A 26,008-nucleotide genomic window follows, 5' to 3' on the forward strand; every position below is an offset into this window, starting at 1 on the left:
CCTTTGTAATAACATGTGGCTCTGCGTTATAGCACATACAACATGAAGTTGTGAGGATGTAAAAGGTGTAGAGATTCAAAGACGAGCTGTTAAGTCTGTTTACACGACTTTTAGTTGAGGACTTCCGGGTGGAATCAGGCGCAGGTCACGTGCCCGAGCGGTCACATGACGTCCTTGTGGTTAGAGCAGCAGAACAACTGCAGGACTGAGAGTTAGGAGGAAGTCAAGTCTCCTTGTTTTTTCTCGCCCAACCTCGGCGAAGTTTGTGTGATGGGTCTGGGCTCAGCGATGTCCGCCGGCGGGCTGCTGCTGGGTCTGCTGGCCGTGTTTCCGCTCGGCTCGCGGGCTCAGTACCCTCCGGACGAGGTGGGCGACCTGCCCGGCATGTCGTTCAAACCCGGCTACCAGCAGTGGTCCGGATACCTGGAGACGAGACCCGGGAGGTTTCTGCATTACTGGTAAGAAAGGACGTCGGGCTCCCACGCAGACTGTGCAAACACCTGACGATCAGAGAATCAAACTGTAAATAATATCAATCGACTCACTGTGGGGATCTTTAGGGAATTATCTTAAATGTCTGGTAAGACGCATAAATCTGCACCCTGCTGGAAGAAAACAGAAGGAACCTTGCGTTATTAGCAGAAACTTTGGTTTGTGTGATTTCACACAAAACTCTCTTTTTTTTGTTGTTGTAGAGAGACCATTTGTGTTTCCAGGTCTGTTTTTACTAAGCCGAAGTTCAAAAACACAAAATGTTGAACTATAATAGGTTTTAAGTAAATATATCTCGTATCCTAATTCCAAAAGAGGCCACAAAGGATCACCCTATTATGTCTTGTGTGTTATACATTATTCAGTTAACCATATCATCAGTGGTTCTTGTCCCTTGTTGACCACAGTGAAATGTCCTATCTTTTGACACTTTTATCAGTAAGGAGATGATGATAATGCAGGATCTTCCAAACGTGCCTCTCCTCAATCACGAGTTGAAAGAAAAAATCCTTCATCCTGCTGCTGTTGACAGAAAGGACTGCTCCCATAATACGAGTTGATATCAGATGCTGGCAGTGTGCCCTCTGGAGTCTACTGTACAACCGTAAAGCAAACCATTGTTAAAGCTGTCCCGGTGGTCAGTGCTCTCACGTGTGAAATTCTGGGATAGAACATCTCGGTAATATGCATATTTCTCATAATTGCCGGTTGTGCGTGTCAAGGGAGTGACTTTTGGCCAGATTTGTGTTTGGCCTATCAGTATGAGGATTGAATCGCTGATCCTGGCCTCCTGCAGGTTTGTGACGTCTCAGCGGGACCCCGTCAAAGATCCTCTGGTGCTCTGGCTAAACGGCGGCCCTGGCTGCAGCTCGCTGGATGGGTTCCTGTCAGAAAACGGACCATTTCACGTTAGTCGGCGTCACCGTGTGCATAACACGCTTATAGACTGAACCACGGTAGCTCTGAATGGGAAGTGTCGACTTTGCTTTGCAGGTAAATGACGACGGGGCCACGCTGTACGAGAATCCATTCAGCTGGAACAAAATCGCCAATGTGGTGTACATGGAGTCTCCTGCAGGAGTGGGATACTCTTACTCTGATGACAAACTATATGCAACTAATGATGATGAGGTGCGGAAAAGGATCAATGCTATATTTACCCGAATGCAGCATAGAAACAGCATGGGGGGTGGATTTGATAGGAGATCATATCTAATATGTCTTTTTTTTTTCTTTTTTAGGTTGCCGATGATAACTACAAGGCCTTGCAGAGTTTCTTCACCAAGTTCCCGAACTTCACTCAGAATGAGTTCTTCATTTTTGGGGAAAGTTATGGTGGGATATACGCACCAACGCTCAGCATGCTAGTGGCCACAGGACCGGCTAAAATCAACTTTAAAGTGAGGCACTACATGCTAATTTCTTCTGTTTCTTTCTCTCTCTCTCTCTCTCTCTCTCTCTCTCTCTCTCTCTCTCTCTCTCTCTCTCTCTCTCTCTCTCTCTCTCTCTCTCTCTCTCTCTTTTTTAGAACTTTTAAATGAGGAATATGATTGCATGCATCTTGACATGTCTGAGGAAAACGTTTTTGAACACATCTGTTTGCAGGGCTTTGCGGTGGGGAACGGTCTCAGCAGCTTTGCACTCAACGATCAGTCGTTGATCTACTTTGGTAACTACCATGGCCTCTTTGGAGAAACGTAAGTGGATCATTGTGTTCAGGAAATAATCATAATCTGAATTATGGATTTGTTTTTGCGACACCGATTCTGGCAATGAACCCCAAAAACAAACATAATATTACAGAATGTTTTTTTTTTATCTCACAGATAGACGATTTAACCTCCAAATTCTCCAGGGTTCTATCTACTCAAGCATTGGTTACATGTGCTGGACGAGTTTCCCAGTTTTGCATCGTCTGTGTTTAAAAAAAAAAAAAAAGAACGTGCTGCTCAGATCTTGGTGCCAGGTACATCAGCACACCTCTAGTCGAGTTCAAGCCTTAATGGGCTGGTTGTTTTATGGTTTTATTTTGGCTTTCATAAAAAGAGGGACACACACAATATTAGGCTGGTGGATCATGTTTGCCTGATTGATGTGTATATTTATACTTGGGGCATTTCTAGGTCAGTACGCTCCAGCAATGGAGTGTTTGAATGCATCCTTGGCACATGATGCCCCAAACGGACACTGTCAGATTCCCTAAACTATCTCATAACTCCAAACTTTATGGTGCAAACGAGGTCCTCCCTGGTCACACCATCTGGAAGGTGGTCCATCAATAATATTCCGAGAGTCTAAACTCACTCAAGGACTGCCTTATCTTCACCTCCCGGCAGGGAGGGATAATAAAGCGAATGAACCGTGGAAAACTTGAAGATCCTTGAGGCTCCCTGATTAACTGCTATGTCACTGCACAATTAAAACTTTCCCACATGTCTGTAAATCCTGCTGCGGTTTCTCCCCCTCCTGAAACCAATGTGACTGCTCAAGTCGGGAGTTTCTCACTTCAGTGTTTTGCATCAAGTAGCGGAATGTCAAACGGTCTGATGTAGAGGTATAGAGTTGTACATAACTGATGCAGAGATTGCTATGTTTTATGTGCAGTTTGTGGCGTGAGCTGAACATAAATTGCTGTAACAACGGAAGCTGCGACTTTTACAACTCGAGCTCCGAGGCCTGCCGGACGATGGTATGAGCGCATAATATTCTGATATTCATCTGGGAATTTCTGGTGAGATGCCATGACTCATCTTTTTTTTTTTTTTTTTTTTACTCTTGTCCTCTTTTTCAGGTAAATCATGCATTTGGAATACTGTACAACAGTGGCCTTAATGAGTATGCCCTTTACTTGAATTGTGAGGGCTCCAGGCGGTCCCACAGAGGCTACAAGCTGGCGATGAGTCATCTGTTTAAGAACTTCAGGACTGACCCGCACACCCGCGAGGTGACTTTTCCCCCCTCTGTGTACAAGTACTAATGGCGAACATACCTGCAGTCTTAACGGCCCACTTTGCCTTGTGGTGTTGTCAATAAAACTGTGATATTAAGGTTGCAGATCCACTGTCGTCCTCCACGTCTCTGGCTGGAGTCCCTCCCTGCATCAACAGCACGGCTCAGACAAACTGGTTAAACAGAGGAGACGTGAGGAAAGCGCTACACATTCCCGACATCCTGCCGCCCTGGGACATCTGCAGGTATGTTGCGGCAAATAGCGGTGCCGTCTTTTTGCCCGAGGGACGACCTGTCGTCGATCAAAAAAACATAAGAGAAATGAAGATGGCTCAGTGTCCAGTGAGTGGGTGTCAAGCATTCACATCCAAATGATTATGAGATTAATTAAATCTCAAGGTTGGACATGATTTGGAGGAGCAGTTCTCCATTTGTTCACTCCAGCTCTTTCCAATTTGGTTGGAGGTCGGTAACAATTTGTTTGAGTGTGAGTTCAACATATAATAAATGACAAAGATATGAAAATATGTGATTTAGTTTCTTCAAATAGTTTTAATTCGATTTTAAAAGAGTCTCTGAAGATATAATAGCTCTTAGGCATTTTAGGTTTAGCGCTTATTTATTCTTATTGTGCTGGAATAACTGTTGTTCTGGAATGTTTTCAGGCTGTTATAGTGATATTCTTTATTAAAGGCCAAGACTGCTAAGACAAAAACCCAACATTTTCAGTTAGATTTTCCTTGTTAAGTCAAGGTAAAAAATGTTTTTAAAAAAACAATGATAAAGAGAAGTTTTCATTACACGTGTTTTTCACAGTGATGAGGTTGGAGGGGAGTACACGATCCTCTACTCGACAATGAAAGACGTGTATCTGAAGCTGCTCGCTCTGGGCCTGCGCGCTCTCGTCTACAACGGAGACACCGACATGGCCTGCAATTTCCTGGGAGACCGGTGGTTTGTAGAGAACCTGGGCTTCGAGGTAACCTTTACTGATTTAGAGTTTGAAATTAGAAACTCTTCAACGAGAGGTTTGGGTGGTGTGGATGTCGTCAATGTTGCAGCTCGTCCACCAGAATTGTGTTAAAATGAACAAAAACACCATGAGTGGGGAAACAATGTAATGAAGTCAGTTCAGGTTGGGGTTAGTTCCTCATGTTGTTCCTTGGAGCACGACAGTCGGACTTCCCGCTCATGCGTTCACGGTCAATAATTGTGTGAGTGGAGGTTAAAAAGGGACTAGAACGCTCTTTGGTACGACCTGCAGTGAGCTGTCCCACTGTTTGGTCTGTGATTCACAGCTGTGGGCCAAACACTCCTCACAGGTCATTTACGTGAGCGATCAGAAAGCCTGCATTGGTTTTGTGTAGAAATGTAACATAATTGACTGTAACTCTGGGATGACGTATACAACATTCAAATAAATAGGAAATAGAAATACTATTAAAAGCTCACGGATTGCAAAAAACACTTAAAGCCTTTAGGCAATACAGTACCGCAAGATGGTCAGTGTTTGGTTTTGTTGAACACTTTTCATCAGGTCAGACTTTTTTTTTTATTGTGATTTGTATGCTGTTGGTTTTTTTCTTTATTTGTTCCCACAGCCATAAGAAGCATTGTCTAATTGCCCTGATTTTTTTCTTTTTCTTCTCAGGAAACGACCAAGTACCGGACTTGGATCCATGAAAACCAGGTCGCTGGTTTCTACCAGCAGTTTGGGAACGTCACTTTCCTGACAGTTAAGGTAAGGACACAAGTGTCTCTGTAGTTGTCTTTTTTTTGTTTTTTGTCCAGGTTGGGGATTTAGTGCAGTTAAAGACCGTGTCCCTCTCTGTTGCAGGGTGCAGGTCACATGGTTCCTCAGTGGGCTCCTGGTCCAGCTCTCCATTTGTTTGAGTCTTTCATCACAAACACTGTGCCATGAGGGACAGTGGAGCGTGATTGCACCCACCTCTTGTCAAATGGCACATTTTCTCAGGAAAAATCGGTTTAAAAGTGACTGTTGCCTTATTTCTGTTTTATATAGTTCTCTCGGCTCAGCGTTTGCACTCTTCTGGATACTCATGTTTTAATTGTGATGAATTTTCATCCGAGCTGGATGAACAATGAGGGAATTTTAGGCTTTTATTTAGTTTTAACACATTAAAAGTTTCACGTCCGATGCAAACGATCATCTAAAAACATTAAATATCTAAGTCAATGAGAGCAGCAGCCTGCATCCAATGAACTGGGATAAGTTAGATTATGGGATAAACTTAGCCCTATGCCGCTGGTGGGATGGGAGGAGTTCTGAATTTATTAGAACTCATGTGGCTCAGAAAATCTTGCCAATAAGTCCAATATGGGAGATGTGATTAAAAAAAAAAAAAATCATTATCAGCAAAGGAAGTTCCACTTCAATCAGAGGCCGAAGGTTAAATGACTTATTTGCTCTTTCTTAAAGAGAAAAAAAAAAAAGGTCGACATATATATTGTCTCCAAAGTTACAGTTTTGGATTACAAAAGCATACAAAGTCTAGAATTTTTGCAACTTTAAACTGTTGTTTTTAACGGTTGAATTAAGAGTTGACGAGGACAAACTGAAACCAGGTCAAATGACCACGGAGGCTGAAGCTCACCTTATGAAATGTTCATTTGATCCCAGATGAGGCTCCAGTTGCTACATCCCGGTTCAGAGCTTGTCAAAGGAGAGGCTGCACATTAACTTGTACTGATGGGGGGGGGGGGGGGGGGGAGTAATTTTCAGTGAACTGAAAAACAATTTAAGAGGTTTACAATCAACATCACACCACCTGCTTCTACACTGAATGGAAACACGGTGTGTTTAGGTCACTGGCGTCATGGAAATGAAGCACAGTAACAGGATTTTTTGAAATTCTTAAATTTGTAAATTCAGCAGATGTGTGTGTCCAAAGTGAAGTACAGAGTCCATTCAGGAGAAATAATTGATGAAAACAGATTTTAAAATGACACTTTTCTCAGTTGAATTTCATTCATATGGAGACTTTCACACATCACAATTACACAGTAATGGTAAAAATCTTCTCAAACTCATGTTTGTGGCACGGATGTGATAATTTTTTTGTGCCTTTGACTTTTTTTTTTTTTTTTTTTAATTATTGACTGCTCAAACTTTGTTGATCACCTCACATGAACTTGTTTTTATTAAAGATTTTGTTGGACTTGTGACATGAGGATTGTCATTTATTTACATGCTTCAAATCCAATGAATTCATCCAGCATCACTGGCTGGTCTCGGAAATGTCCCACAAACATCGTCACCTTTCAATGTGAAGACAACAGGAAGTCACGAAAAGAAGTTGGTACTTTTTTCCCAGTTTGAAATAGAATAAATCATGGCTATAAATTATAAATGTCGTCGAGGTAAACATGACCAAACACTGATTCGTCGCACCAAAAAGCTAAATATTAAAACATTTAAAAATAAAAAATGAACATTAAAGCACCAAACCATAAACATTCTTGCACAATGAATTAAAATTAAAAACAGTCCATCATCATATTGTCCATCTTTGTTATTTTAAAGTACGATGCAGGTGTCACAGTATTCATTCAAACATGGTCTAATAAACGTAGAACACTAAAACAATCCCTTATACCTTCTCCGTACCTCTTGTTTCACGGAGTAATGGAATCGAACTGCATACAGCTCTAATCAAGATTAGCCGTGTTAAAGACACAGTCAACATAAAACACAGAAGAAGATCACTTGGTTTAGTTCGGATTGCTATTCCAGATATATACTTAAACTTTGCCCTCATGTTATGTCCACTTAGAAAAAGAAAAAGAAAAAAAAAAAAGCATTTCCATGTGATTGAACTACTTGAACTTTAGATCTTTACATCAATACTCTTAATTTCTTTAGTGGCAAACGTCTGTAGTTTGGTTGTAGTTGATAAAGGCAGATTTGTCATGTCAAAAAAAAAAAAAAAGTGCACAAAGTGATTTCGGTGAAATAAGCCTTCATCCTTTTTTCTTTCAAGTACAAAGGCAGTTTGATTTTCCATCTCACACAGATGTGCTTTGAATTGTTTGAGGTACTTGAATATTACACAAATATGGCTTGAATTAATGTTTGCCTTTTCCTTTTGGAAAATTTAATTGCTTTCTCAGTTATTTTTTGCAGGAAATTACATAACAATAACTTGGTATTTGAATGGAAAAATTGTGAAAACATCTAATCTTTGGAAAACGACAAGGATATTAACCCCTCGTTTTGATTTCCATCACTTATTGGCTAAATTCTACAATGAAAAATAAATGAATTAAATTATGCAAAAAATATTTTTTACATTCAATCTTTTGAGACATCATTTAAAAGTGATTAACCATCAGAAACAAGGTGAAACTTCACACCAATCTGACCCTATTTTTGTAAAACATGCAGTAATCTAACGAAACCAAAAGGTACAGAGCTCAGATGAGCTCCTGAATTTGACCTAAAATGCAAAGAACTAGTGTATCTGGTTCATGTAGTTGTAATTTGTAAGTTGTAGTTGTAATAAGAGTGTTTTGCCGCTCCCTTTTTACAGGGTCACAGAAAGTCATTGCAACTTGCTGTGTGAACTTGGCCGATTGCTGTTTCACTTCCTGCTGCAACCGGGATTCAACCCGGGTCCTCGGATCCAGAGTCTCGACCATGTAGTGAATATAGTCAATTCTGTCGTTCTGTATTTCAACCAGTCACTTGATTCAATAGATGGAGGAACTGTGATTAAAAAGGCTGAACCTGAATTAAGAGTATTTACATGTACATGAGAACCACAGCACGTCGATATTCAACGGTCACAAAGGTTTTCTTAGCCGTGCAACTTAAAATACACAAATTGGTACAATTTCCTTATTAAAATCAATTTGATTGTAAAAACCGTACTATATAAAGTCCTTCAGCTCTTGTAAACAGGACTGGATGTTTTTCGCCCACACGGTCCCGAGGCGGGAGCAGCGTCAAAACGTATTGCATGCTATTGGAACTTCACGGAAAATAAACTTGAGTGCTTGAAGTCACTTGGCATCCTCTGGTGACTCTCTGTTTCGGAGAAGAACCCTCTGGATGGAGCGGATGAGCTGTAGTGGCGTTGAGTATTTGAATAAGTCGCATGACGCTTGAATCCAGCAGTCGAGAAGAGCAGCACGTGTCTGAGGACCTTCTGCTCATCGTCTTCAAAGATGAGGGGCCCTTCTCCCATTAAGTTCCCTTTAGTTGGAGACATCTTGATAGATGGAGTTTGTCGTGGTGAGGCCGAAGATAAACACTCCCAGTGTAACCATGACAACGCCAAAGACCACCAATCCATGCCAGCTTGGGGGGGGGGGGGGGGGGGGGGGGGGGAGAGAGAGAGAGAGAGAGACCAGGATTAAACTCGTCTCCAGGTGTGTTTTAAATGAATACAAATAAGAGATAATCTACTTTTGCACCTTCCACTCCCCCAAACTTTCTACTTAAACACAAAGAACTCTGTGGGGCCCGGTGGATAAACGTCTGTTACTTTCCGTTGAACGAGAATTGAGAGGAATTGAGTCTGGGTCATCTCACCTTGCAGATCGATTGTCGGTCTCCGATAACTTGGCTTGCATCAAACACAAACCTGTGAAGTTGCATAGTATTTGACGGGTGTTATATTGAGACTGCGCGGACGTCTTCTGACGGTACAAATCAGATGAGGTTGCCGCTACCTGGAAAGACGAAGATGAAACAGGCTGCCAATCCTCCGATCAGTGAGATCACGCGACCGATGTCCGGGATGAAGAGGGCGAGAACGAGTGTGACGACGAACCACGCCAGCGTCTGCAGGATCCGCCTCCGTCGTTCGCGGCGCACGCACACCTCCACCTGCTCGCCACGGAAACGCAGCCAAAGTCCCTCTATGACCGCCCTGCAGGGCCACAAAAGAAGAAAAGTTGTGGAAATGACACACGAGACAGGCAATAGTGCCGCTTCTCAGTTGTGTTGCAGACACTTGAACTTGAATAGACCTTTCCTGCAAAAGTCATTGACAACATGCATTTTCGTTAAGTGCAAATTAAACCGTTTTTGCTGCAGCCAATCTCTTGTGTTCCACAAGCTCTCTCTCTCTCTCTCATAGTATAGATTTGATGCTAATGTAATTTCACCTGCAATCTGCAGCAGTCTGCTCTTCAGTGTTGAGTTTCACAGTTGCTTTTTGTTTTGTACCGTTTCTGTGTCAGCGCGACCCCCAGTGGACAAACGATAAATAGCAGCTACTCTTAATGGAAGGTAGCACTAAATGACTTCTTTGTCATTTGTACAAACTTTTAATAAAGGAGTGAATGCTGTGCTTCAGGAATCAATTGGAAAAAAATTACTAAAATACTCTAATTTAAAAACATTTTGTAGGAGGTTACCAAACAGTGACTTCAATAAAAACGCTTGGTTAAAGCATCATTAGACTTTTTGACTATATCTTACCTGCCGCAGAAGTGTAAAATGGGGTACGAAGTAACGACGCAGATGACAATGAAAGCTCTTGCAATGGCCACGGCAACGTCGTCAGAAGGGTATGAAATCAGTACGTCCTGGCTGACGTTGGAGCCAAACGTGAGGAAGCCACAGACGCCTGATCAAACACAAGAATTACAGTTTTTGAGAGAAAGTCACAGCAGAAGTCTTCTGGCAGTCAGCAGAAGTAAACTGATGTTTTTAAAAAGACATTTTATCAAGGGATTCTCTGCAAACTGACTACAAATAGAATTCATTGTGGTGAAAACACCGACGGGCACAGTCACACCAGCAGACGATTCAGGGCCCCCTCCGACAGAACCCAACAAGCATATCTCAGGATAGTGAGAGGAAACCAGACTGGCTACAGAAAACTGACGAATGCCTTGTAAGAACATTCAAATTCCACACACGTGGCAGCAGTGAGTTGTACAGTGTGAGACGACGGAGACAAAAATGAAAAACGAGTCAGTATGGAGTCTTTTTAAGGAGGTAGATTACATGTATGAGTTCATATTCCAGAGATAATGAGAGGATGTTGTCCTGAAAACATCCTGATAGTAAAAGTTACAATCAGGACAGTTTCACGGTCAAGTCTGGAGGTCAGACACCGGCCGTCACAAAAGAGTTCAACTCAGTATTTTCCCATCAGATAACTTCTGAAAAAAATAGAACAAATGTTCAACAAAAAACACATTTTTAATGACTATAATGTTTAAAACTGTCACTTGTACAGATAATTAACTAAGAAATGCTGTAAAATGTAAACCAGGGGGTAACATAATACTAACAATGATAGACTTTTTCAGGATCCACTGAGATCTTGTGATAAGTATGCCTTATCAGCCATAACATTATGATCACCTGCCTCACATTGTGTCAAACTGACTCTGAACTGTTGAGCCACTTTATCAAACTTGCTCAAATCTTTTTGCTTGGAGATATTTCTGCTTCTAAAAACATCGACTTTGCGGACAGAATGTTCATTTGCGGCACAATGTATTTTAATCTACGATAGAGGTAATCGCTGTTATTCACTTCGCGTGTCGGTAATCATCCTCGTGTGTGTGTGTGTGTAGCTATGGGGATTATTTCAATGATCAACGTTTGAGTTGGTGATGGTTTACTTCAATACAACAAAAATACACAATACCTGTTCCCGTGTAAACGAAAAGGCAGATTATCATGCTGAGCGTCACTACAAGGCCCCACGGCTTGATTTCCTTCCTGCTCATGCTGTTGAACACTGGCACACAGCTGACATGGCACTGAGGACAGAAGAAAATAATGCGCCGCTCGTAAAGTCAAGACACACAAAGCCAATTTCAGAGGGATCAAGCAATACAAAGTGAAGAGATACCTGGAAACCAAAGCATATGGTGGGCATTGCATTGAAAACTGCTGTCCAGGAAGCAGCACTGTAACAAACACAGCAATTCAGCAACTCAAGCAAAGCAACATGAAAATGCGATGGACAACTGTGCTGGAAAAGGGGGAAAAAAAACAAACTCTTAAAGGGCGACTAGCTGCATAAAGTGATGGCAGTGTCGTAAAATGTGCATACAGGCCTCACCTGGTGGGAACATAACCTGGAGTCACCTCTTTATCCGGCCAGATGTACTTTATAATCACCACAACGGTAACATACCAGGTTCCCATCACACTCAGGGCACTGCAGTGGAGAGAAACAACTCAGATGCTCACTATGCAAAGCGAAATGAGCACGATCACAGGCTGCAGGACGACCATGTGGACCTCAGTTGTGTACCTGGCATATTTCTGGAAGCCGATCTCTTTGGGGATGGACAGAGGGAGAATCACCATGACGGCAGTCACCACAATAGTAAACTTGCGGTCAGTGTACCAGTAGTTTGCAGCCGGTTCATGAGTCATCGCAGCAATCACTGCAACGCACAGCAGGAATCATATTAAAAAAAAGAAGCTCTGAGACGCACTGAGACACTGAAATGTACTGCACACTAATGAATCCATGAACTGTAAGCTGCTGTGCACGTGGCAGACATTCTGCAGACAATCCAAGTCACAGCCACTTCATTAACTTTGAAGTGAGAGGGAGAAGGCCAAGAACGGGCTGAAGGAGGATTTTCACACAGTCAGCATGTCACGGGGTGATAATGTAAGACTTGGTCACATGAGAGAACCAACAGGCTGAGCGCGGTCATCCTCAATGCTCTTTGCTCTCAGCAAAGCTCCATGAGAGACAAAATGTAGGAAAATGTGATCTGGTGATAGTAGAAGTCTCAATTCTGACCAAAAGAAACCCGAATAGTTTCAACCCACTTGGAACCCAAAACTTTTTGACCATTTATGATGTCTAGAAAATTAAGGAACGACCAGGAAGCCGAAATATAAAGCATTGGGTTCATTATGGTAGCCAACAGGACGACTGCAGTATGATGACCCGATCGCAGCCTGTCGCACATCTGAAGCATCGGTTTCTCATCGTCATCGAAAACACAGTCATATTAAATAAACGGAGCAAAAACAGTTGCTCTCTGCACATTATTTGTCAATTCTACCGGCCATAAAATCCACGAGAATCCAGTCGCTCGTCAAAACAAGCTTAACTGTCACAACACTATCGAGCCAGTCTGTTAAAATGCGCTGCTCATGGGACTCACGGCGATCCAGCTGGTCTCCAATCACAATGAAGAAAGCAATGCAGGTGCCAAAGGTGTAGACGGCGATGGCCACTTCGCACAAGACTCCAGTGACTCTTCCACACGTTGCTCGAACCACCTCTTGGTAGGTGCCTTCGTTACAGACCTGAAGGCAGCAGGATAATTACTGTAAAGCGTGAACATCCACAACCAAAGGGGATTGTGATCACGATAGACAAGTTGTGAAATAATAAGTCGTTATAGGTGAACCTCAAAACATTGAGATTTTCACATATTTTAGGTGTTTTACACATAGACTGGAATATTTCAAGCCAATTTTGCTTCTTTAGAATTTTCTATTGACACTATCTCAGTTATTACAAATACTTTAAACATCATAGTTTCTATATTTTACCATGTAAATAACTAACAAATACATTTTCAATGATATTCTATTTTTTTGCACCTGTATATAACACTGATCAGTTAATTTCTTCTTTTTAATCCTACTGAAGATGGTTAAAAAAAAAAAACTAATCAAGAACTATGTTCCCAAACTAATAGAACTTCTGTGATATAAAGTGAAGTTATTTTTGCAGCTGAACACGACGTTTACTCCGACCTGACCTCCACAAGCAGACATTCATCCCGGTGCAATCCTGTTCATTATTAACTTTCATCATATGTCATAAAAGAAGTAACTTTAGGTGCACTTTAAAGCCCTGGTAATCTATATTGGTCATCTCGTCTTTCAAATGATGAAATAAATTTAGCCGACTCAGCCTTGGTTTTACTCATTCTACACTGAGATTTTTTTTTTTAGCCTGTCAGCATGTCCCAGGAATTCAGGAAGTGAAAGTCTGTACCTCTGTGCAAAGATCGGCAGTCACTCAAGATCCCAACCACAGTACAATGACGTTACCCAAGGCCGCAGTCAATGAACTGAAGTGAGCGACGAGTGACTGGGGTTACACAGCTCAATAGTGTGAGAATGAAATAGGAGACAGCGATAATAATAAAAGGAGGACGACCGTGCTTCTGGATTGACACTCACCAGGCAGCAGTAGCCAAGAATCACCAGCCCACTGATGATGAAGATCAGCATGAACTGAAACAATAAAAGGACACACAAAGCAGAAGGTTACAATTTACTGTCTGCAATAGAGAGAAAGACTGACAGCCATGTAGCCATTACCAGCGCTAACATTTAGTTTAAACTGTTATCGAGGCACGTCTATCTGAATAAAGTCAATTGACTGGCCTACTCTTGTTTTTAGGCACGTTGATGTTAAGACAGCAATGGGAGACTTTCATCCAGCTTTTTTGTTTAGTTTTTTTTAAGTGCAGTGTCAGTAAAATCTGGAGACACGTAATTGGCCTGTCATGACGTCTGATTAGTCCCCCTCTTCATGTGGACGTGCCGCTGATGTACCACACTCCTACAGTTTAAAAAGTAGGGAATCAGTGCAAGGAGCACAAATCAATCACTGGACTCTCCTCACCATCTGTAGCATCACCCCAGCAGTGACGCCTCCGGCCATACTGAAGGCTGCAGGGAAGTTGAGCAGACCCGCTCCCAGCGCAGCATTTACCACGATGAAGACGGCCCCGATAGACGACACCCCGCCGCCCCGCGGGCCGTCAGTCTCAGGCTGCCGGACGGAGTCCACACTGGGGCTCTGCAGGAGCCACGCCCTTTCTCCAGAGTCATTGCTGCCGATGACGCCCCAGTCCTCCACGTCGGTGTTTATCGCCATGAGTTCGAAGGCTGCAGCTCAGTCCAGGAAGCCCGACCCAATCCCGATGGGAGTCAGACTCCAGGAGAAAAGTGAGGAGACGACAAATCTCCCCAACTGCGGCACCGGGTGGTGATTTATGTCCGGAGGCAGATGAAGTATCTCAGAAGTGTGATGGTGGAGCCATTTGGTGATTGATCTGTTTAAAAAAAAAAAAAGGAGCTTGAAGTCAGACTTCTTCAGGGAAATAGCCATCACAGAATCAATAACAGGCTCGAGTACTGTACCAAACCAGAATTTAAAAACATAATGCGGGTTAAACTTTAAAATAGTGTGAAATAAGCTAAATTTTAGTTTTTTTTATAGAATAATGAGGGGGAAAGAATAAAGATATAATACATTACATTGTTCTAAATACATTATTGTCAGTATTGTGAGAAAAATCCTGCAATGATCCATAAATAGTTACTTTTTTGAAAAAGATATCCATCGACAATATAGAAATGCTGAAGGTTAACCCGAGCTGAGAGTAATATCTGGATTAACAACACTGTAAAACCTTCACTGCTGACTTTAACCTTGGAGGATGGCTCCTCACTGAAACCTGCTGCAGGACTCCTTTCAACAATCGGTCAAGTAAGACAATTTGACATTTTCTGTCCAGAAGAGAAGTCAGAGAAGCTTCCATTAACACCTCGGCTGATATTTCTAATGTTGTTGTGTTTCCTGACATGTGAGACGACATGACAGGGAGGCACGACTACCGGTTTTGAATGACTGTTTTGAAGAAACGCCAGTTAAGAACTTAAAACGACGTTAGATATGTGCTCTTCTTTTCATCACGGACACAATAACATGTGTCAACACAGCCATGCCCTTTGTCACCGCCCCACAATAGCTAGCTAACGAACAAAACACCCCGCTGGAGGCCAAAAACACACCGAAGGCTCGTTTCTTCAGACCGGACATCTTCTGTAAAAAAAAAAACCCCAAAAACCCTGAACTATTCCTGTTGGTGGTAATGTGTTTGTTGTTTGGTTGACTGTGGAAATTAAATGTTGGCAGCTCGTTACCTTCAGCCTCCGCCGCAGGGAATGACTGGCCCGGCTGTATTCAACCAGCGAGCATGTGACACCGAGTCACGTGACAGGAAACCAGCGTCTGTGGGTAATGTAGTTCTCAAAACTACAAAAGTCTGACCCTACGAACGGGACAGGATCGTCGTGCGATATTAAATAGACAGGATGAACCAGATTACTGAATAGATTTCGATGTAAACAAATGCATGTTGATTAAAACAACAGATATATAGGTAGATGTACATGTTCTATTTGTAAATATACACGTGTCAATGCTTTTTTTGTAAATTCATTGTTTTGATTTACTTCAATGACCTCAATGACAATTATAACAGCAAATGAAGTGTAAAAGAGATATTGACAGAATATCCATTGTCAAATATACCGTTTGCATCCAATAAGTGGTATTTCGAGAACATTCTTAACTCATATTGTAAAACTGCTCAGTTGTGCAGTCTGTGGAAATGTATATACTGCTAAAAAAAACACTTGATATTTGTGGCATTTTCTAAATTTTGGTTTTAAGATGCCACAAGTCACCACTTTTCATTTGAAAGAATTTCATTGAGTGCTTTATAAGAGTTGAGACTGGATCAGAAATAATACATTTCATCTTGCTGCAAACTATTATGTATCAGCAATTTACACTGTAGGACAAAGGATGTAGGATTATAAGTGTGAAAATTACTGTGAAAAGGAAAGCTCGACAACTCTTGATTGCAATGGTTGAAAAGAAAACACAACAAAACACATCCCGACTCTATAAGGATTTATTCTTTGTTCAATAAATGATACATGACCAATGATCCATATTTTAGGACAGAATGTAAAACATGGTGGCAAAGAGCCACGAGTTTCAGAAGTATGCGCAGACTTGGGACAAAGCCCACATTACCAAATGTCACCTTTGACTTCACAGTTTTGATGAACCGATCCATACAGCGAGACACGATGTCTGAGTGAACCAGCAGCTTGCGCACATGTCCCATCTCCTCATGAACGCGTCACGTTAACCCACAGACATGCACAGGGCTTTCAAGAACACAGTCCTCAAAGATCAGGCATATTTGGAGCAAATATGTGGAAAATCAATATTTAGCATGGAAACCAGGGTATACAGTCAATTGCTTAGCTATACTTTACTCTGTATTGTAGTTCAACTCTTTTGGTTTGTGTGCTTGATGGTGAAGGGGGCGAGAGTGACCGAGAGGCTGCTGCCATGTGCTCACCTAAAAATTAAAATCCTTCAAGAAAATTACTGAACACAAGAGTAATGGAAGAAAAGCCAAAGAGAGATAAGACATTACATTGCTGAAGAACCGATTAGTTATGTCGCAGTTATGAATGTAAATTGATTAAAGTCATGTCTTGATATCCAAACAGTGTCTTTCAGTTCATAAAGTGCTACCCATCCACCGTTAAATTAAGAAAAAGTCATCTCTACAGGCTGTCACAGAGCAGCAGAAAGCTCATTTTGGACGCAAAACTAACACACAAGCTAACATTTCCTCGGTTTGTGTGCTTGTTGATGATTTAGCGTGAACGGGCCCGCAGCAGATCAAGAGTGCACATTTAGGACAAACACAGCCAACAGTCGACTCCACGTAATAAATAAGCCAAGGTTAGATATCAGCTCAGTGATTCTGGCAGAAAAAGAAAAAAAAGTTTTTTGTTTTTTTTGCAGGGGTGCCTGATGAAATGTTTAAAAAGAAAAAAAAAAATGTAACTGGGGAAAAAAAAAAAAAAAATGTGCTTTGTGTGTAAAATGTACCACTTTTCCAAATTCAACTCCAATCCAGAAAAAGTTGATCTAAATGTTAAGTTGACTTTTAAAATGGTGAAAATGGATGAGAAAACGTGATGTCTGAAGCTCCTCTTCTATGACGGCTGCTTTGATTTCACCACTCTCCCGACTGGCTCCACTCTACTTGGTGACGGCGTGGATCGAATCGGCCAGGTAGCCCACGTTTCCAGAGGAGACGCCCGCCATGGAAATCCTGCCGTCCTTGGTCATGTACACGGAGAACTCCTTTGTCAGTCGTTCAACCTGCAAGAGCAAAACAAGTTAACGATTCTACTAAAGACGGAGTCCAGTGCAATGTTTGGTTTTTGTTTTTTTACACTTTCATTATCATCTCGTTTTGTAATTTATGATTCAGTACGCAATCTCATTGAAAAAGTTCAGATTTTCTACTTTCAGTTTGCAATAGTTTATTCTGCTGAATTAATAGCAACACCAAGAACACAAACAAAAAAATAAACGTACATTTTGTTTGGTCTACAGCAGTTCTCGGCAATAAATGCACGTAAAAGTTAAACCCTGCCCCGTATGTACAGTGAGACGGGGAGATTTTTGTAAACATAAAAACTATATGGAAAACTGCAACCAGCAGAGCATCCAGGAAACTACCGGTCCGAGCTGGAGCTCTATATAATTGAAAGAGAGGAGATTTATATCTTTCAATTCTTAAATGGTCTGACAAAGAGCTTTTTAATAAGCCCGATTACATGACCAGAAGCCGATAATTGGGAGGAATGAAGAAATCGTTCCAACACATCTACTTGTACATCAAATATGGGATAACTGAAAATCGAAATCTGGTTTTGTCTCGTTGAACAGCCCCCCCATCCAAATACATGCGCAGATGGAAAAAGATAAAGGTATAATATATTTGGCTTACATCATCACATGAATAATCCATTCCCTCCAGGAACCAGACAATAATTTGATGTTTTGACGTCACGTAAACAGGCTTAATGAACTGAATTGGCCATTACTAAAGCTATATTTCAACAAAGAGTAATCTTATGTGTCCTACGCTCTGAGCGCTCACCTGCTCGGGTTTGAGGCCTGTGAAGCAGAACATGCCGATCTGGTCGATGACGTGCTGCCAGTTGTGTGAGGAGCCGTTCTTCTTCAGGCCTGCCACCAGCTGTTCTCTCATCTTGATGATGCGGTTCGCCATTCCATGGACCTCATCCAACCTGGGATGGACAAAGAAAAGTGTGATTCGCGTAGAAACAAAAATTGTACACCCGATTTCTAACAAAAGACCGAAGGCATCAGGCGCTCGTACCACAGCGAGCGCAGGTCTGGTGTGTTGAGAATGGTCGTGGCGATTCTGGCCCCGTTCATCGGTGGGTTGGAGTAAATGGGCCTGATGAGGATCTTAAGCTGAGACTCCACACGCTTTGCCTCCTCTGCGGTGCTGCACACCACGGTGAAGCCTCCGACACGCTCACCTGTGAACATTCACAGTCATCGACAGTGACGACAGCGAAATTGCAACTGAGAGTTCAACAAATCAGACCTGGCCCCAAGCAGAGGCCATCGGAAGGCGAAAGAATAATCTCACTGGATTAAGTTTCCAAATAATAACTAATAACATCTGTGTATTTTGACAGTTGGGGAAGCTTCGTTTACATTCAACCCATTGAATGTCTTATAGTACTAAAAGTGAAAAGAATGGACTGAAAAACTCTTTCTTCCCAGTTGCCATCAGACTTTTGAACAGCTTCTGACATGTTTACATTGCACATCTCACTTTCGCACTAATATTTTTGCACTGCTCTGTTACTTTATTTTATTTTTTATATTTTATTCTCTTGTGTATATACTTATTTATATAGGTCGGCTTCAGGGTGGACGGCAAAATAAGAATTTCATTCACTGTGAAACCTGGCTTTTACTAGTGATATGACAAATAAAACACCTTGAACCTTGAAGCCACGTTAAATAAACGTATTACATCATTTATTTATTTTTTTAGAACTTTTAAAGTTTGAAGACTTAAAAAAAAAAAAATTGCACGGCATGGTATTAAAACGCAAATATGGCTTTTACCTGAAACATTGCAAAAGCCTTATTTCATTTCTAAGTTGTGACTCGCTTGCAGGTAATAACGCTCATCCGTGCAAAGCCTGTGCTTTAGGTTTGACTCACCGTAAAGTCCCATGTTCTTGGCAAAAGACTGGGAGAGCACGATGTTGTGTCCCTGCTCAAGGAAGTGGCGCACGGCCCAGGCGTCACGATCAATGTCTCCGCTGGCGAAGCCCTGATAGGCCATGTCGAAGAACACCAGAAGGTTCCTTTTCTATAGAGTGGAAAGAAAAGACGGTGGCAGACATCAGAGCGAGAACAGTTTTAAGGTGAAGGAAACCACGCAATGTGCTGTGAACGATCACCTGTCAAACGTGGCAATAACAGTCACTCACCTTCACAACCTCAGAGATCTCCTTCCATTGTTCGGGCTTGGGGTCCACTCCGGTGGGGTTGTGGGCACAGGCGTGCAGCAGGATCACACTCTGCTCAGGGATTTTCTGAGAAACAAAAGAGGAGATTTCAAAATACAACACCGTCAGTTTACGACTTGTTCTGCTTAGTCAATTTCACAATTCCTATTCCACTGTAATTGCAACATTAGGTGTGGTAAATACATTCCATTGTAGGAGGTCTGCTCGCGTTCCTCCTTGCCACTGAATCTCAATTAAGCCAGGGCTCTGGATAAACATTGATTTTCACGACCGCTGACCAACTACAAGAATACAAGAGGACTTTAAAATAGGGGGTGTGCTTTAAAACCCAAAGTGTTTGATTGCTGAATGTCAAGTTTGTTTGCTATAGCGGTGTGAATGCTTCACTTCAAGCACGAAGATGCAATTTAGCACTATGCATGCACACTAAGGTGGTTTACCCTTAATAAAGTCAAACAAATCGACTTGACAAGTCAAAATATATTTGACATAAAATTTACAAATAAGTCACAGTGTGCAAAACACATCAATATAGCAGAAATGATTACATTGTGGATTAATACATTCAAACATGAAACTACAGACACTTTTCAACAGCTCGTTACCAATGGTACTCGATGTCGTGATTCAGAATTTAAAATGATGTGCCTCATTTACTTGGTCTAATAGAAACGCCACTCAAAGATAAGTGAGGGTGAAAACAAGGTCCTTGTTGGCAGCTGTTGCAAAAACACACTGGTACGAACACATAGATATTATTGTTGGTTGAAAGCTTCGAGACAAGTTAATGGCTAAATGGTTATCGTTTATACCACAGGGCAAAAAGCTCTCAGCAGCTGAGTGTTCTATCATGTCTCACAGTGACAGTGCAACTGGTTCAAAGGCTATTCTATAATCACTTTCCTGTTTATATTATGTTTCTCCCAAAGCTCAAGAAGTCAGAAACAGGATGTACTTGTATAAATATCTTTCTCGAAGCATTATTCCAACAGAAAACCGAAAAAAGATCTTACGGAAATGTCATCAAGAGCTCCTTTGAAGTCAAAACCGCAGGTGGAAGCGTCGTAGTATCGGTATGCTTTGAGCTGCATGCCGGCGTCTCTGAAGATAGGTGTGTGGTTTCCCCAGGAGGGTTTGGGCAGGTACACGTCCTTTGGACCTCCGTGGAACCGAGACTGTGACAAAGAAAGGCAGCCTGATTGAATGGCTGCAATGTCTTCCCTGCTGTAAATGATAAGTACAAGTGAGTCTTACCAAGAAGTTGCCTCCAATACGCAGAGATCCAGTCCCTGAAATGGTCTGGACAGTGATGCTCTGTTGAGGATTTAAATCAAAACAAACAAACAAACAAACGAAAAAAAACAATTGATGCTCAGATTTGGTTCGAAACAGTCATATGAACTTTATTGTGGCTGGATTGGTGAACATCATAACTTACCCTGCTGCTCTTCAGCACCTCATTGTCAGCACCAAAGGCCAGCTGGGCGCAAGCTTTGGTAAAGTCCCCAAGTCCACCAATGGGAAGATACTCCTTATCCAGCTGTTTAGCTGTAATCAAACCTTCAGCCTGGGGGGGGTGAATATAATGTGAAATTGCAATAAACCATCTCAAAAACATATTTTTTAAATCAACCAAGGCATGGATATTCATGTGATTTTGTTGACAAGACAAAACAAACTATATAACAGTGATGAGTGCAAAAAATTTAATTCTGTCCAGATGTTTCAGCCTGAAATACACTCAAAAAGCACAACTCGGGATGACTCAGCAAGTACTGACCCATGAACAAATGTTGCTCGGCCATCACCTTTGACTCCATTTTTTTTTTTTAACAATAAGAGGCTAAACAAACCATGCAGCGGTTTCAAAGCTCTTGCTTAAACAGGTCACATTGTCAACTACGAGACAAGTGCAGCATATCACCACCAAAAATGAATCCCTGAATGAATTTAATCACTCTGTGTGCATTAAACAGGAGAACTTGAGTGGATTCCCTGGACGGTTTTGCCAACGGCTTTACCTTGCGAACACAGTTGAGGACATAGGGCTTCCCCTGGTCGTCCCTGTAGGCTCCAACTCCCAGGTTCATCTTCTTTGGGTTGGTGTCCTTCTTGAATGCCTCCGATACCCCCAGGATGGGGTCGGGGGGACCCATCTGCACTCCACCCCACCATGAGCTGCAAGTAAACCCAAACTGCTAGTTAGTGACCACAACTGAACAGTAGTCACACACATTTTCACCACTTGAGAGGTTTCAATAAACTTCAAGTCAGCTATTCCCCACATTGGTGTTGCGGTACCAGTTTGTCTTGCAAGTTGCATAATTTAGCCAGAAGTTATTTTAGCAGGCAAGATTGGACGAGTTAAATTATGTGTGGATCTGAGAGAAATCGCTGATTTCAGATTTGTTGCAAAATGATCCGATCGTGCCATACACATTCAGTGAGAACGATGGTTCGGGAACACCAAAGAAAGTTGAAAGAAGACATCCAGCAGATGATGAACAATTTCAAAACAAACAAAAAAAAAAAAAACAAGTTCATGTCATTTTCTACACCATAAAACCACTTTGCATGTCAATATACCAAGAAAACAGAAGTATCAGACTGGGAAATTACTGTACAGACATTTAATTGCAAAAAAAAAGCAGGATATTCCTTGGCGAGTAAGAAGAGCTGCAGCTATACTTTTTCTTTGTGATGCTGGTCAGAGAGCGACTCCTGAGTGAGCAAACCTCCAACTTCCAGTGGACATAATACTCCTCATGTGATGTTATGGTTAGTACACTAATACAGACAAATGAACAACACATGCTCAGTGGAAACAGGTTTCAAGAAGCAAACATAATCCATTCAGAAGGTCCAGAGTCCAGAAACAACAGTCACGCTTAATCTGGATCGAAGACACAAGCTGCCTATGAAATAACTACGACTTTCACCAAGTTCATCCTTTCATACTGAGGTTTATGGTTTGTTCAATTAGTGTAATATTCATGTGTTTTGATAGTCGAATCATTAATAAGTTGAAAATTTTTTTTTTTTTTTTTTGCTTCTCCATTTTAAATTCTGGAGCCGCACGAAACCATGTCGTCCATCTTTTAAATGTTTAAACCGCTCAATTTTCCAGAGTTAACTCAGGCACTAACTCAATAAGTAAATCGTGAAAATATCCCGCGCAACTGTGGTGGAGGTAAAGCAACCCAGAAAATAAATAGCCCATAAAAAGAACAAGTAAACAGGGCAGAATTAAAGAATGCAACATAGTCATAAGTGTGAAAAGGGTTGTGTGGTCTTCCCTATTATCCTCAGTCAGGCTCAGTCTGCAGGTTATTGTGTATATCAAAATAGCTCAAGCTGTAAAAAGAATGGGACCCGCATTAAACTTATTGTGGGAGAAAGAACCAAAAAAAAAAAAAAAAAGGAGCTCATATGACGGCATGGATTACTGGTAAAACACAAACATTCAGTGATCTGATTTTCACACATAGTAACCTGCACCCCTGTCCTCAGCGAGACGTCGCCGTCTCAGGTTTCTTTGTGAGCCCTCTTCACTTTGCAGCTAAATTTAGCACAGAACCTTTTGTAAAGGCCAAAAGTAAGTCTTCAATCCAATAATATTAACACTCATGGGATGACCATGTCTTATTGTGACTTCATCAACAAATGTATGGTCACTGCATGAATATCAAGAGAATTATCTTATGAACGAAAAAGTAAATGTTTAGATCCGCGTTCCAGCTTTTATCTCCTCCCAAATGATTAGCATTGACAACAAACTTTTTTTAAATCTTGAGTCGGGGTTAAAGAAGAATGTTTTATGGCTGTTTATTAGAGTCATGTGTTATTCCTGTAGTTGGTGTCATGTCAACAGTTTGTGGAGCTGTCGGGCTGTTTCTATATGTGAAGTCCCTGATTAGATAAGATTTTCCAACTTTCACTGAACATATATGCAGAATGTAGTCAGTCAATGTATGTTTGTGAAGATAGCAGGTCAAAAAGAATAAGTAAAAAAAAAAACATTGTTAATACAAACAAAACAGGATAGTTTGTTTGTTTTTGTGTTATTTACCAACATGTGGAATGATAGCCTTGAAAATGACAACAACAGCTAAATGTTTCCCAAAGAGGTATTGATTGTCAAATGCATATAAACATAACCTTTGAACAGTGAACTTCAGAGTTTAGGTAAACAGGGAGATTATTCGTGAGCAACAGATCAAAGGCCTTTCTTGTCAAGTTGCAGAGCGGGTGTGTTTGGGGTTGTCAGGCCAATTCATTTTGGACTAATTTAAACATGATATGACACGAGGGAGGCTCACTGAAACCCAACCACAAAACGAAACCACTAGACAATGTGCTCACAAAACCAAACGATTTCACCCACACACGCACACACAGACTATTGACTCCAGTTAAGTAAGAATAGAGCACTCTGAATTAAACTTAAAATTATACTGTTATGGATAATTCATTTCACGAAGCGATACATTAAAAAAAAGAAGAAATATATTAGATTGCCCTCCAAGAGCACCCTGAAAGACACGAGCGAGCTGAACTGCAAGAGAGGAGCCAATCAACGCACAATGACGGAGCGCGACAGCCAATCAGATCGCTCTATTTTAGAAACTACGACAAGTCTGTTGGCTCAAAAAAGAGCGTGGGATTTGGCCACTGAAGCTATCGCGATTGTCTAATTAGCTAAAAACTTGGTTAAAAGGCCAATAAAAATACATTTAACACAAAAGGTGTGATACGTTATGACAACAACAAACTATAAGGTGACTGAGCCACCATTTCTCAGACAGAAGGCGTTGACTGATGCAGGGAAGTTGTGCTTCTGACACACCGACGTGTCGTGACATTCACCATCTTCATGAAGTGGATGAAAAATAACCTTCTACGGTCACGCCAGTGTGAATCACAGAACCCAGCGACTGATGCAACTCTGTAAAAAAAAAAAAAAAATCACCTGTAGAGCGTTAACCTGAACAGTAACTCGCTGCACGGGAAGCCCAGTGCAGCCTACATCACCGCGGGGCCTGGTGGAACCATTTGACCCCTGTGTGTGCGGTTAGCGTGGCAGCTAGTAAGGACCGTATCGAGGACAGAGCCGCAGTCTGCACCGAGACACTCACCGCCGTGGAACTAAAAATAACAGCTAATCTGCCTGTCAGACTGGCATTGGAACGGGAAAGATCACCGTGAATATTGTGAAGAAACCCGCACTTTTATCAATGCAGGCGTCTCGGTGTCCGAGCAGGGTTTAGCCGGAGGAGGTGTGGTTTACCTGTTGCGGCTGGACAGAGCTCCCAGAGACGGGGAGATGTTCCCCAGGCAGAAGATCACCTTGTTGGACTTGAGGAGGGCCATGGTTGCTGCTCCTTGGGAGTCGGGCTTAGTCGGATGTGGGCTGAAGTGAAGGGCAGGCGCGACCACGACGACGTTTACGCCCTCGAGTGCGTACTGACGTCACAACGAGCTCGCGCAGCGTCCACGCTGCCGAAGCGCAGAAGAGTATAATCTGTGTAAATCCGTTAAATGTTATAACGTGCAGAGTGCGGCAACGTGAGGGACATAAAACACCCAGAATGAAAGACTTTATTCCTAATCAGTCACGAAGGTGGTTAACAACGACACCGAAAGAGAGGTTTGCATTTCCGGAACTTTTCAACCGGATTTCGCATCTCTGATGATCAGAAAAATTATGTAAAAAAAATAATGTTCACGTTAATCCTGTTCATCCTGCTGACATCCAATGAAAATCTCAATGGAAAAACTCACCATCCTTCACTTCTTCCGTGCATCCTTCACAAACCTGGGTTTATACTGTCAATTCCTCTTTTCAGTGCAGACCTTCACCTTCACCACATACATCAATACCATCTACAGATATCATTGTCCAGGACGTCTCCTGCCTAATATCCACTCTCACCTTGTCAGTTATCAATGCAAACAAAAAACAAGGTCAAATAAAATGCTAGTGAAGTGAAATGATTACACCCATCCAAAGCAATCAGACAGACAGACAGACAGAAAAAAAACTGCCATTACAGACTGGCAACATGACCACAAAGGTATACACGACCACAGAAACACACACAAAAAAGAAATTGACACAAAATAACTACAGAAACATTGAAAGAAACAATAAAAATATAAAATGACCAAAATGAGATAGAAAACGACCTTAGAGACCTCAAATTGCAATTAGAGCAATTCCAGGTGTTTTTACATGACTGTGCACAGATGCGCAATCTTTCATCAGCAACAATTATATGTCATAACTGGTTGACATAATATACAGTACTGATACAGTACTACTGCTATAATATATCAAATGTTGTGCCTTATATTGTGCAATCACTGGATAAACCACTTGGGGGCAATAGACACTGTTGG

At 41.7% G+C, this 26,008-nt stretch overlaps 3 protein-coding genes across 3 annotated transcripts; 1 reads left to right on the forward strand and 2 right to left on the reverse strand.

The window, feature by feature from the left end:
• The first annotated feature begins 211 nt into the window (after positions 1-211).
• Positions 212-6,131, forward strand: LOC308132364 (lysosomal protective protein). Its single transcript, XM_080499443.1, has 11 exons — positions 212-458; positions 1,289-1,400; positions 1,486-1,623; positions 1,734-1,892; positions 2,098-2,189; positions 3,097-3,181; positions 3,284-3,436; positions 3,541-3,686; positions 4,258-4,420; positions 5,093-5,182; positions 5,279-6,131. Exons 1-11 carry the CDS (start codon positions 271-273, stop codon positions 5,360-5,362), a joined length of 1,410 nt encoding a protein of 469 aa, XP_080355569.1. The 5' UTR covers positions 212-270; the 3' UTR covers positions 5,363-6,131.
• Positions 6,132-6,189: 58 nt separating this feature from the next.
• slc38a7 (solute carrier family 38 member 7) lies at positions 6,190-14,297 on the reverse strand (the record flags this gene model as incomplete). Its single annotated transcript, XM_080494221.1, has 11 exons — positions 6,190-8,761; positions 8,996-9,047; positions 9,136-9,335; positions 9,890-10,037; positions 11,073-11,187; positions 11,280-11,337; positions 11,493-11,591; positions 11,688-11,823; positions 12,562-12,706; positions 13,595-13,648; positions 14,043-14,297. The coding sequence occupies 11 exons, from the start codon at positions 14,295-14,297 to the stop codon at positions 8,659-8,661; spliced, it is 1,365 nt and encodes a 454-aa protein (XP_080350347.1). The 3' UTR covers positions 6,190-8,658.
• Positions 14,298-16,109: 1,812 nt separating this feature from the next.
• On the reverse strand, positions 16,110-25,049 carry got2b (glutamic-oxaloacetic transaminase 2b, mitochondrial). Its single transcript, XM_080506179.1, has 10 exons — positions 24,897-25,049; positions 21,631-21,787; positions 21,048-21,176; positions 20,864-20,923; positions 20,623-20,784; positions 19,571-19,675; positions 19,299-19,449; positions 18,433-18,598; positions 18,190-18,340; positions 16,110-17,402 (listed from the first exon to the last, which is right to left on the reverse strand). Exons 1-10 carry the CDS (start codon positions 24,977-24,979, stop codon positions 17,280-17,282), a joined length of 1,287 nt encoding a protein of 428 aa, XP_080362305.1. The 5' UTR covers positions 24,980-25,049; the 3' UTR covers positions 16,110-17,279.
• Between the last annotated feature and the right edge of the window lie 959 nt (positions 25,050-26,008).

Source organism: Blennius ocellaris (genome assembly GCF_963422515.1).
Source record: "Blennius ocellaris genome assembly, chromosome: 1".
NCBI lineage: Eukaryota > Metazoa > Chordata > Actinopteri > Blenniiformes > Blenniidae > Blennius > Blennius ocellaris.